This window comes from Gallus gallus, chromosome 3 (assembly GCF_016699485.2).
Source record: "Gallus gallus isolate bGalGal1 chromosome 3, bGalGal1.mat.broiler.GRCg7b, whole genome shotgun sequence".
Taxonomy (NCBI): domain Eukaryota; kingdom Metazoa; phylum Chordata; class Aves; order Galliformes; family Phasianidae; genus Gallus; species Gallus gallus.
Genome location: NC_052534.1, coordinates 14,011,265 through 14,024,982, shown reverse-complemented (window position 1 = coordinate 14,024,982; position 13,718 = coordinate 14,011,265). Strand labels below are relative to the sequence as shown.

Below are 13,718 nucleotides of genomic sequence, written 5' to 3'. Positions count from 1 at the left end.
AAAGCCCATTAACTTTGGGATTTATTGTGCTTTCCAGCATTCCAATTTCCAAGAGGATTGCACTCAGCACTGTTTCTCATTTTTAAATGGCAACAAAACAATAGATCCCAATCACAAATTACTGCTGTTTCGAAAGTGTAAGCCACACAAAGTCGTAGCCTATTTTGTTGTCACCACACAAAAGTCGTAGCCCGTCCCATGTTATCCACTACAAGTGCCATTACGCAGCTTGCTAGAAAGCTTTTTAACATTATTTTTAAATAATATACATAATATATATACATATATGCAGTAAATGTTGGTGTGAATGATGTATCGCCAAAAATAAGTTCATGGAAATTATACTTATCAAAATAAGCCTGTAAAATATGTTCCTATCCTATGTATTGTGCTTCGTTTTTAGTTGTTTGTTTGTTTGTTTTGTTTGTTTGTTGAATTATTCATGAAATTGTAAAAGTCAGATCTTGCAATTATTTGGAAGATTGCTTCTCAAATGAAAATATCTCTTAGAATGTTAAATCCTCAATTATGATATCCTGTAACCCCCTTCCTGCATCCACTTTACAGATAAAGTGCTTTATCTTCCTACCTTGACCGTAGCAACTTTGTTATGTGAAATTAAACAGTGATGCAAACTAGTAATAATGGATTTTGCAACAGTGAACAATAACACAGCAGTATTTGGCTTACTAAAAAGTGCTAAAGTTTTTACCTTTTCTTCTTCAATTGCATTTTAAAAGTGTAGGACCTGCGGTGGATCTGAGATGTAACTGCTTATGCATAGAGTTATTTTTTGCTATTGCCCTAGAATTAATGATAGCATTCATAAAAAATATATGTTTAGGATTCCAGGGAGGGAACGTCTCCTAATCTTCTGTACGTGCTGTGGATACTTGGAAAGAAAAATAAGCTTTGTAGAAATGCATTTTGGGACTGATATCTGGTACCAGGAATAGCTGCACTGATGTCAGTGAAACTGTGACAAATGTCAGTTGGACAGACATATTGTGGAATTCGTATCATCAGAGCTGCAGAGCATAAATTAGTCATGATAATGTATGTTCAGCAGTTAGAGCACACCTGTGTCAGTATGTGAGCTGACCATAGTAACTTCTGGCTCATGTGCAGGGAATGGGCCCCAGGATGAAGCCTACAGGCAGTACCCTACATCCTAAGACTGAAAATCATTGAAAGAGCTTGGAGTAGCAAGACCATGAAGCCAACATAAGAGTAGGTCTTGGAGTGTACGTGGGGCTGCATCATTCCCTTCATCTGAAGCTTTTGCACAGGGATAGGAAAAGAGAATCTTACATCAGTACTGCTTTTCAGGAGGTCTGGAAAACATTTTTCTGCTGCTGCTGCTGCCTGTCTGCATTGTGTTTGACTCAGCCTCAGACTATCAGAGCCTATAAATAGAAATTTCACTCTGAAAGTTAAACAGCAATTTTTTTTTTCACTTGTTGCTGTGCACAGAGAGGTATTCAGTCTTAGCATTAAGTATTTATTATTTGAAGATGAATATCAGATAAAGTTTACTTCTGAAAAAATAAAACAGCATAGACTTGAGTGCTGGAGGAAACAAGCATAGATAAACTTTGAATAAACATTTTTGGTCTTGCTTCTTCATTGTGATGGCTACTAAGACAGTGCTTTGCAGCTGCAAAGGGCCCATGAGGACAAATGGAATATGAACTGCTGTGATCCAGTTGGTGAAATGTAGAACTGATGGCAGAAAAGAACAATTTTCTTGGCTCTGTCACAAATGAGTTCAATGACATTTGCCCATTCCCTTTCATGTGCCATTTTTGTTTTTTTGCCTCATCCTTTTGTTGACTTGGATAAATTGACAGTATTTTCCTTGAGAAGCTAACAATGATCCCTGAGTTCTTCTGTATGTTTGGTAGCTGTCAGAGCAAGGCTGTTAACATAGTTGGAGTGTGTGCTACTATAATTTAACAACCATATGAGGAAGTTTCCCTTGTAACCTCAGATGTAATCATCTCCTGTAACAATATTCTTTAGCTGGAATATGGCTGTTGCCCATAAATGCATCAGGATAACACTGGGGAGGCAGAAAGAAGTGGTAAGCTAAGACAGTGTTGGCATAAGAACACAGAGGTATCAAGGCCTTGAATAAATTTAAGCTGGAAATTAGCAGAAGTTTCCTAACATGGTTCTGGCACAGAGGTATTAATGAGAATACTATTACCAGAGGTAGTAATGAGAACAGAAAAACAACAATAACAACAACATCAAAAACAAACACAAGAGCTCAGTTTGTTCATGAAAAGGATGGTATATAGCAATTAATGCAATGCCTGCAACTGCAGGACTAAGTTTAAGGAACAGACAAAGAATTCTTTTCTAAGGAGCTGAAGTCCTTTATTTTTTTTGTAGATTACGTGAACTGGCTTTGTACAACCATGCCTTTGTTCTTTCCCAGTTCTTTTTGATATTAAATCTCTTCTACAATTGGAGGAGTTTCTGGAACTAAAAATAGTAACTGTAATGAAGGCTTTTCCGAGCATATTTTCACACCTATAGAATGCTCACACTCTTCTCTCTTCCCATTATGCTGCAGAACAGCCTTTTTGGCAAGTGCAGCAATAGCTTATGTAGAGAAGTATCACTTAAGAGAAAAAAGATCTGTAGATTTAGATGTCTTTTAACGCAACTTAGCAATTGGAAGTAAGCCACCGTTTAAAGTTATTACATCTCTCAGGATCACTACGAGGCACTCTGCAGATCATATTTTCCAGAGGTCTGGGAAGGCAGTGACGTGTTCCAGTAGTTGCCTTCATTCAGATTGTGAGGAATAACTGTAGTAACTTCTGGATTAATGGTGTTTTTATCTGATTTACTTTTATCTGATTTAATTTTTTTATTCATCCAGTTCCCTGACTATCAAAGAAATCTGCCATGTTGTAATGTGTGTATTGCACTGCTAGAACTAGTATGAAAGTGTTTTTGTAGTGTTTTTAGAGGCTTAATTGGATCTTAACTATCTACTTTCTCAGAGCAAGTAAAACATACACGGTCAGAAATTATTTCTTACTGCATCTGGGCTGAAATGTCAAAAGCAGAAAGAGAACGGACTTCTATCCATAAAACCCTGTAACCCCATAGACTTCCTGTCCACAGTCATTATTTTAGATGATTGCAGTTTGAGGCTCAAACCGCTCAGAAACAGCCAAGCTTAAGATTTCTGCTGGGATTCTGCGATGTATCTCACTGTGTTCTGCCTTGACTTAATTTGTCCTCATGTAACGAATGAGACCAGACCACCTGCTGGGTCCCTAAGCACTTCCTTCTCATGGATCTTGCTGGAGATCTCAACAGGAGTTCCAAGCAGCAGGTATAGTCATATGTAAATAACAGTCATGGTGAGTGAGCAAGTCTTGAGGACAGTTCCCTGATGTTGGGAGCATCTTTTGCATTCCTGCATTGCTCTGCATATAGTCCTGCAGTGACAGCTGAAATAATGTAGATATAGACTCACTCTGATTGATAATAGCCAAGGTTCCCCTCTTGGAAGAACCTAGAAGACAGTAACTGATGTAAAGACTCCTCAGATAAGGCCAAGACTCTGAGGCAAAATTGAATTTGTACAAGAAACAAAAAAGGAAACAAGCAGAAAAGGAAATGCTTGCCAAGGAACAAACTGCAGGTCCATGTGGTTTGCTACATAGATTCAGATGTAGAATTTCCAACTTAGAGAGACAGAGGTATGTTGATCATCGTTTCAGTCTTGATACTTAGGAGAGCATGTTTGCTTATCTGTACCGCAGTGGATTTTCCCACATTCCTTAAAATTAGGAGATCTTCAGATAGTTATACATGCATGTGAGCTAATATTTCAGAAATTATTATAGTTTAAAGAAAGAGGTATTTGTGACTGACTATACAACAATGTAGCTAAGCTGAGCATGGAGTAAAGCAAAGACTAAAGCATTTTACAGCTTTGTAAACACAGTCTTGGGAGTTTGATTGTTTAGAAGTTACATACATAACTGGAGTCTGTGGTTAAGTGTATCAGTAAGGTAAGTAACAGGTAAGAATGTCCACAGAACACTCAAAGGAGATGAGAACCAAGGAGAAACTGATGCTATATATATGGGGATCTGGTTAAATGTGTATAATGAAAGAACTGTGATACAAAAGTGCTTGAATCAGGTTGTTAGACATTTGAGAGCTTGTTAGCTATCAAATTATATATATGTATATACACAGTTTTCTAGTAATAAAACACTGCTTTACAGTATGGCAATTTCCAACAACTGTACTTCGTGACACATCACCTCTGCTTACCAGTGTGGCCGTGCTTTTATACAGCAGAGGTTTTTAAAGCTGCTATGAAAGTTTAGAGAATCAATATCCATTAAAATAAGTGTTTCCTACATTTAAATATTGAGGAAGAAAAAATGTTATTAAGATCTTGAAAGAGTGGTCAAAATCTCTCCCCTGCTTATATGTGTGTTACTGCTTTCTAGCTCTACTCGTGACAAATACGTACATTTCATAGACTGTAGTCCCCGTGCCTTAGAAGTCTTCTTCTGTGGGTATTGGAAGTGAGCTAGAAACCACCTGTCACTTCTAATAAGATAAAATAGAAGTAGCGTGCTTAATATTGCAAGATCACTTTAAGATTTATTAAAATTGATGGTTCATACCAGCAGACACAAGTGAAATTTGGGAACTTCTCTTTTTTTCACATGAAACTCCATCTTCCTTTCCCTGTGGAGATATCTGCATCCTTGGAATGCTTCCAAAGTTTTGATTCTGATTGAAAAGAAACTCTTTATTATAAAAATTTGGGGTTTGCTATTTGGGATGGTTTACCTGAAAGCCTATAGGAAATATTTAACTTTTAGGAAATACTTTAGCTTGAAGAAGAGAAGGCTCCAGGGAGACCTCATTGTGGCCTTCCAATACTTGAAGGGAGCTTATAAACAGGAGGGAGAATGGCTCTTTACGAGGGTGGATAGTGATAGGACAAAGGGGAATGGTTTTAAACTGAGACAGGGGAGGTTTAAGTTGGATATTAGGAGGAAGTTTTTCACACAGAGGGTGGTGACGCACTGGAACAGGTTGCCCAAGGAGGCTGTGGATGCCCCATCCCTGGAGGCATTCAAGGCCAGGCTGGATGTGACTCTGGGCTGCCTGGTCTGGTGGTTGGCAACCCTGCATATAGCAGGGGGGTTGAAATGAGATGATCGTGGTCCTTTTCAACCCAGGCCATTCTATGATTCTATGATTTCCTCTCTAAAGCAAACTAACTATCTTGAGCTCCTCTAAAACTCACTCCAAAAACCTGATTTCCATTTACAAACATTTTATTGCAAAAAATAACAGTTTGCATCCAGTGTTAGTTTTCTGTGTGCATTTGTACAGATGATTAAATATGTGTGATAACTTTATTTGAATGACAAACATTTCTGATTCAAACATTCAGTTCTGCTTTACTTGCTTGATGATCCTTACTCTGCAAAATATTCTAGATCTCACTGTCTTTGGACATGTGATATTTCTACATGGATTCACTGATACTGAGCAAACTTTTTTATGTACACTACTTAAGCACAACATGTTTACCAGACAGCATTTTCTCTCTCTGACTGCTTTTCATTCAGTAAACATTTATTTTGGGTATTGTATATGAGATGCCATTTTCTATTTATATTCCACTTCCCCTGCGTCCTACCAGAGTATCCCCATTGAAAGGCAGAGCAATGAGTCTTGCTCTCTTCCTTTCTTCCTGGGTTTTCTGTTGCTGGGTGTTTGGTTCTTTTTTTCCCCAAAAACATGTTGCCAAAGAAAGCTTGTTTTGGTTTCTGACTAAGCATTATGTTCATTGAACCTGTAGGAATGCCTAGGTCTGTAGGCTAAGCATCTTTATGGATATATATGTTGATATATTTGATGCTGTGCATGTTTACCTCTCAGTCACTTTTTTTTTTCTTCCCAACTCTTATTTCTGATGCTGCTGCAAATAAATGTATTTCTGTACTCTCTATCTTCTCTGCTTTTCGGGATGATGGATTTCTAGGCATATTCAGCTCTGCATTTTGAATTGCTGTTTTTTAGAATTATTAACTACCATTTTGCATGTTCTGGTTTGTTTTCTTTCCCAATTACCTGCTTTGTTACAGCTTTATCATCTTGTTTGGATATCAGCTCCCACAGAACTGTCTGTTCTTTAAACATTTTGTTAGTAATTCTACTTTTTCAGATTATAAGACTATGAAGCTAAACCTACTGCCAATCAGTGTGGCAGACTCTGAACTTCTTTCAAGCAGTTCAGCTTTCAGATTCAAAGAAACTGTGATCTTCTAATCTGACCCCGGTTTACTTCTGTCTGTTCTTTTTGCAGATTGTTTTTTTCCAATTAGGAATAATTTGAATTTAGAAACTCTATTAAATGCTTCACTAATATTCACATACAGCAATTAAAATGTATTGCTCTTCCTCCCCTTACTTATTATTTGATAAAACTGTTTGACTAGTACTGTGAATATTTTGCCTTGCTGATCGCTGAGAAAATTGCTAACATGGAGGAGATACTGTCTTCCTCTGCTTGTTGTGTTTAAATGATGGTTGGTATGTAGATGTTTGGGAGTATCTGCAAATCTGAATCAGAGAACTGAAAATCTTTTCTGTTCCAAGTGATATTTGTGAAGTAGAGCAGCATTGACTTTCCTGGGGTGCAGTAATAAAATTGTAGGGTTCAGGTATTTTCTGTCTTGGCTGACCTTGTACCTTATTCTCTTGTTGTAATGACTTTGCAGTTAAGAGGGTGTTACTTAGACAATGCACTCCTGTTCAGCCCTAGTTTACAAAGCTCTTTACAAAGCTCCAGTTACGCCATAGCAATATTACAACGTGTGTTTTTAAAGCTGAGTGGGTTTCAACATCACTTCCAAAAGCACAAATACTTCAAGTGTTATCAGAGTGACTATGGCACATTGTGTCCCACACTGTGAATTTTATGTGAGTTCATTCTTGTGAACTTCTCTGCTTGCACACAAACCTAGGAGGCGTATAGTAACTGAAGCGTGGCCAGTGGGAAGAGGTGCATCAAGGACATAGGCATCCTTCTCTATACTGTGCACGAGAATTTTCATATCTAATGAGCTGTAAAATGTAGAGCTAGTTTGTGTAATATAATTCCCAATCGAACATGTTGTGCAGATCTCTCACAAGATTATAAAATACCTTTTGTACTTGGTGGATTTTGATCTTTGAGTTGAAAGGACTTGCTCAGTTGTATGTGTTTACCATGAATGTAATTAATTTTGCAGATTGCATTGAAATAGACTTGATTTCTCCATTAGACAAAATGCCACAGTTGTTCTGTGTTGCTCAGTAGGACATAAGAAGTGTCAGTTAACTGCTTTTTCCCCCCCTTTTTGTTTATTTGTTTTCTACTTTACTTCAAGAAAATCTTTTGGCAGAACTGAACCTTCCAATTTCATTATAACCGAGTGAAGAACAGCATAGGCATAAACAAATGGAAGGCTCTATTAAATTTGCAGATATATGAAAAAAAAATGTTAAAAATCCATGAAGCCAAGCCTGCTGACCCCTTACAAGGAAAGGGGCATTTTTGTTTTTTAATTGTCGTACAAAATTTGTCATACAAAAACATCCATTTTAATTGTCATTTTAATTGTCATACAAAAACATCCACAGTTGTAAAGGGACAAAGAAAGGCTGATTTTAAAATTGTGTGACTGAAGTGCAAACAAGAGTAAGAAAATATGTTGTATTTTCTCCTCTCTGTTGTGTCTCTGCTCTGTCACAAAACTTTACCCAAAGGAATGAAAGGCTCCTGGGGACAGACCTGAGCATGCTGCAGGTCAGGGGAAAATCAAGCAGTAATCGGGTAGCTGTGTGTACAGCTTACCTGCTGAAATATGGGGGACAAGACAAAGTTTAAATCAAACAGTTAGGTTGAGAAGTTTTCAGGATTAGCTTTACTTTTACATTTCCTCCAGATAGACTTTTTCACTGCTGGGGTTTTATCTTATGCTTCTGCAGAAGGCACTGACCCAGTGAAAAAGCTTCTTCTAGAATCTCAACCCTGCTTTGAACCTCACATCCCTTTATCTTATGCCTGGGAGGGTGCTGCAGGTGTTGAGTGAGCCGGGCTTTGTTTACATTTTCTAGCTGCTGAGCTGGCAAGCTCCCAAGGATCCACAGGCATTTTCACATCCAGAACAGTATGCTGGCCATGCTGGCACACTGGAGAGGCTGGAAAAGCAGGAAATTTTCAAATTACCTGCCTCAATAAAACAAAGATTGTTGTGACAAAAGCAGTTGGTGTTTCTGGCAGTCCTGGAGACTGCAAGAGAACAGTTTTACATGCAAATGTTATCAATGTCTAAGATGGCATGGGAAACTGTAAAATGTCCTACCCCTGCAAAAGAACTTCCACAGGCCCCTGATTTGAGGTTCTCTAGTTCTAGTGAAAGAGGATCATAAAGAACCTTACAACAACACAGTAAGTCTTCAGATAGAGAAGTCTTTGAGAAGCATGTTCACAAAGTATGGCATAGCCTATCAAGCAGTTTAATTGGCAGGCTAGAACTCCTGTTTCCTGACAAATTTACAGGCAGCATCTCCCAGGAATGGGAAGATTCCAGGTCTCATAAGCTGCAGAATAAAGCACTTGGATTAGTTCTTCAATATTTTTAACATTAACCATAGAATAGAAGAAATTGGTGGGTTGACTTCATTACCCCTATAGATTCTGTGCATTTTCAGTATGTCCGTCAAGAGAAGTATGCCCTCTGCCTGAAGACAGCTTCCAAAAAATTGTATTTGAGATGGCAGAAATGAACTCTCTTGTCTTCTACAGCTGACAGATGTTGACCCCAGAGAAGCCTTGTTTCTTATGGGCAAAGTAACAGCTGCATTTTAAAGTGTTTTTTTCTTTAAACTGCTATCCATGAGCATTTACATCTTTGATCCAGTGTAAAAGATCTAGAAAGTATGCAACCATGTAGTTGTAGCTGTTAATAAAGTCTTGTGGAATACTCAGAGCTTTCCACTATGTTTATAGTCTTGTCTTTTCTCCCTTGTCACCGTTTTGAAGCAATCAGATGGAGCCAGAGATCCAGAAAAAGATCAGGCTGCTGCACAAACACTTCATATGTTTCACTTAATGAAGCTGATCACAGCCTGAGAAATTCAATAGTGTCTGTCAGCAGCCCTGTTAAATATATTATCCTTCACTAGGAAATCACTTCTCTTTCCTACCAAATTTTCCTGAAAAAAATCTTAAGTTTAGTTGACTTCACTTGGCTGTGAATCTGCTGACTTTTCTCTGCATTGATTTCACAGCCAAGCATGTTGTCTGAAGCTGTTCAAGGTATGCTGTGGAACGTCTTGCTCACAGGCTGCCTCACGCTTTGTGGCAGGTGAAACACTGAGCACAGGGGCATTCCTTAAGTCCCCTGTATGGACTTCCACTCCTTTTCTGTGATGGAGAATGGGGTTTGAAGACAGCTGGCAGGTCAATCACTGACAAACTTCATGTCAAGAGAATGGCAGATGAAGTTCAGCTTCTAAACATTAAAAGTGAAGGGGAGAAGGGGACTGTAGATGAAGGATGTTGTGGCACGTGCAATTGAACTGCAAGCAGCAGTAAAATCCACAAACGCAGAAAAGCAGAGCAGGAGTAAACCAGGACCCATACAGAGTAGGAGTCAAGGTCCTGTTCTTTCAGCAGCTTCCATCTCATTTGGGGAAGAGGTGTTGGAAGGCATTAAAACTCATAAACGTGAAGAGAGGTAAGTTATCGTTCAGATTCATTTCTATAGTTACGTAAGAGTTGACGTAATTTATAGATGAATGTTGAGATATGTATGGAAACTGCTGAGTCGTGGCCTGAACCACTGATAGAGCACCTGGGGAAAGGACCCAGTCACACCTGCAAGCACAGGTGAAGGCAATTAGGCTGAGTGACTGGAAGGGGTGGAGCCTGGCCATGGGGTCCCCTGTGAGGGGAGCTGGGGCTGCCCCCTGCAGGCTCCTGCTGATTCTGGCTGCTTCTGGAATGTTCCAATGACCACAAGCGGGGCCTAGCCTCCCAGTAATGCCTGCAGCGCCTCTGGGAAAGGAGGTTTTAAAACAGGGCAAAATGCTATACATCTGCAAAGACTGTGGTGAGAAAAGTGCAAAAAGGAGCCCCTGAGGGTGGGGTGCTGTAGGCCTTGGGGCAGGCACTGCCTGGCAGCCCCCGAGAGACCCCATCAGTCTGGAGCCATCTCCATTTCCAGTTCCCTTTGCCACTTGAGGGAGTGAGAGAGGATTTGGGAATGAAGCCAAGCCTGGGAAAAGAGGGTGGGGGAAAGGAGTTTTACTTTTTGTCTTTGCTTCTAACTATCCTACTCTAGTTTTAATTGCTGAAAATACTGTTAGTCTCCCACAAGGTGAATCGTTTTTATCCCCATCAGTAATTGGTGAGGTATCCACTACATTTGTTTTCACTCCCAAGCTTTTTCATCTTATTTTCACTCCTCTTGGATGTCTTTTTGAGAAGGGGAATGAGGGAGAGGCCTGGTGGGCAGCTGGCAGCCGTCCAAGACTAAGGAATCTGAACTGAGCATGTGGTGATGAAGGGAAACTTTGTGATGTGTACAGTACCAGGGTTATGCACACGACAAATAGATGGTTGTTTGTGTGTGATTTTTTTCCTTAGAACAATAATATGTTTAGCAGAAGGAGATCCAGTGGCACTGGGAGAAAAAGTGCTGAATGTATAAATCAAACACCCCAGGATAAAGGAGTAATTTCTAAGTTTGTGCTTTCTGAATATTTTAATGAAGCGTTACTGAGTGACCCTATAGCAAAATTCTAATTAATCAGATAAATTACAGAATTAACCTCATTGAACCTTGTTAAGAACGTGTGGGCCCACTTCTCCGACTTGTCCATGTCCCTTGGGATGGCATCCTTTCCTTCTGTCATAGCAACCACACCTCCCAGTTTGGTGTCTTCAGTGAACTTGAGGGTGTGCTCAGTTCCAGTGTCTGCTGAAATTGACAGTAGTACATCAGCACTAGTGATCTGCCCCTGTTCTGGTAAGTGACATCAGACCAAATTTAAAAAGGCATCATTGAATGAAAAATGGCAAGCCTTTTAACTCCACTATTTTAAATATATAAAGCACACCAAATATTTAAAAGTTGCTTTGAAGGCCTGGAGTTTAGATGACTGTAAAGCAACTTACATGTGTGGTGAAAATAAGAAAAATAGAAAAATGAGTATTTCTTTTCCATGTGCCTTTTCCTATTGTGTGTCTTTACTTACTTTTTATATCTAATCATACCATGAAATCTTCATAATATGCATCTGAAGATAAAGGGTGACAGGTGTAATTGGAAGAAAAGATCACAAATTATTTTTTCTTGGTAATGTCTGAGGTAAATTTGTAATATGCTTACAAAAACAAAGAACAATTCATACCAATAAATTGAGGCCATTTCGTTTCTGATTACTTTCCACTGAGGATCATCTTTGCTGTAGTTGGCTTCAGAATATCATTGACAGTGGTTACAAACAATCTACTCTTTAATATCCGAGATACAAAGTCTCTTTGACATCTGCCATCTCTGTTCCACAGTCAACCTCTCACTGGTGCAATATCAGCTTTGATTGAACTTGCAAATTGGATCACTTTATGAAATGCATACTGCTTAATTATGATGTGGGAAATAACATTCTGCTGCCAGAAGCTCAGAGAACTGTGCAGCTCAAAAAGTGTGTAATTATACTTGTGAATAGTATTTGCTGTGCTTTATGTTAATACTAATGGAAACGCAGGCCCTCAGCCTTGCTTCCTTTTATTCCACAGGCACCCAAACAGACTCAAAGAGATTTTGCAGTCCTCGCTTAATCCACAAGTTTACCTTGGTATATTGTCCACTAATTTACCTTTAGCTTCAGTTCTCTATTTGTAAAACAGGGACTGCAAGTACATGAGTTGTTCAGGTATACTCTTGAGTATTAAAGGCAGATCACTTTGAGATGTTTGAATACCATCTATGGGAGCTAACATGAGCTTCTGTACAGTGAAAAGTAGCTTCTCTTTCTTGACAGTGTGTGATTATGATGCCGCTGGGTTGGGTTTTTTGGAGGAATAATATGTGTAAAAACCACTGTGTTTCATTTTAGCCTGGAAAAGGAATGACAGAGCAGCTTTAAGCATCTTGCTTTGACAAAAAGGAGTATATTCAAAACAACATAGAGATACTGAAGTTGACTCTTTTGAGCTGTTTAAAACATCAGAAGTTGCAAATCACTGTAATGTAGCAGCTATCCCATTCACATCTTACCCATTTTTTTCCTGTAGGATGTTGCTTGCTTGGTGTGAAAATACACTACACAATATTTAAATCCCTATGAACTTAGTGCAGTGTTTCTGTTAAATGGATTTTAATTTGAGCTAACTCCGTGATGGCAGTCGATACTATTTACACTGATAATGTCTCTCTGGTAGACTCATGCAGCAGATTGGTTATTCATAAATGTTTGTTCCATTAAAAACCTCACTGGAAGGATTTTTTTTCTGATTTTCTCCATCTTATATTTTTTCTTGTAAAAAATTAATGTATATAGACCTCTGTCTGTGGATGATTAATTACTCTGTAACAAAGCAGCTGTGGAGACTGGCAAGACAACACTCAGATTACAGTCTTAAAATAGTGGGTGGAGTTGATGTTTTTTCTTTCCAACCATCTTACAATTGTTGTCATAAAAATGAATAGTAGTTGCATTGCTGTGTATTATCACTGCATTTCTTGTCATTTGAATAGGTTCATTTTAATGCTACCATCTTGGGTTGTTATGAAAATGAACTTAATTTGAACTTAAGAATGTTGCATCTTTTCCTCTCTGATCAAGAACCAAATCCCAGGGTACAATACAGATTCTAAGTAAAAGCTTTATGTACTATATTTGCATCATGTGATTACAAGCTTTACAAAAATGACTCCAGATTACACATTGCTTTTCATACATTAAAAAAATGTTTCTAAGTTTATCTGTTCTACCGATAAAAGAGAGTTGACACTGAAGGAGAGAGTAACGTAACTGTGCTAGGAGTAGAACCAAGCTGTTCCATTTTCAGTGCCACAGACAGTTGACTAAAGATTTTTTTGAGTAGAGATACTGTGCTGTACTGCTTGGGGGTAGAGGCAACAGGTAAGAAATTGTCACTGTTGGAAGTTATCAGTCATGTATCTTTAGAGAATCTTGAGGCAGCTACAGAAGTTCTGTTTTACTGTAGGAAGTAACTGAATTAACTGAAGCTAAAACTAAGTAAATCTGCATGTGAAATCCAAGCAAAATTACAGAAACATCAGGTGAAGAAAAATATCTCAGATTGGTTCAGTTTAACGTTAATTATAGATTACTGGATTTTTTTTATTCTAAATATACAAATCAGCACTAACCCTACAATAGTAGAATATTTAAGGAACAAAGATTAGCTCCCACTTGAGAAGTAGTTCATTTAGTTAGTTTACTTTGTTTTGCAGTTTAGTAGCCATCGTACATCACACTGAGTCATATTCAAAAGTGATTGAAGTTAACCTGTTTCTTTGAGTGATTCTCTTTGCTCATTTCTTGGTTTCTTCCATCAGCGATGATTTCTTTGCTTTCCAGAATACCTTCTTCCCTCATACACCGTGGTTTATTTTCTCTGTTCATGTAGC

The 13,718-nt window shown here is 38.5% G+C and overlaps 1 protein-coding gene across 8 annotated transcripts in view; it reads left to right on the top strand.

Annotated features, from left to right (window-relative positions):
• Nucleotides 1-13,718, top strand: part of PLCB1 (phospholipase C beta 1) — a 425,847-nt gene that overhangs the window by 293,430 nt on the left and 118,699 nt on the right. The window contains exons 1-2 of one of the 8 annotated variants that reach the window (XM_040698208.1): nt 10,127-10,166; nt 10,974-11,084. The exons of 6 other annotated variants lie outside the window; for them this stretch is intronic. In XM_040698208.1, the coding sequence (XP_040554142.1) occupies nt 10,142-10,166; nt 10,974-11,084 (136 nt within the window). In that variant the 5' untranslated portion in view covers nt 10,127-10,141. Of the gene's footprint in view, nt 1-10,126; nt 10,167-10,921; nt 11,085-13,718 lie in introns of those variants that run through there. One more of the 8 variants, XM_040698209.1, reaches the window with a different exon arrangement.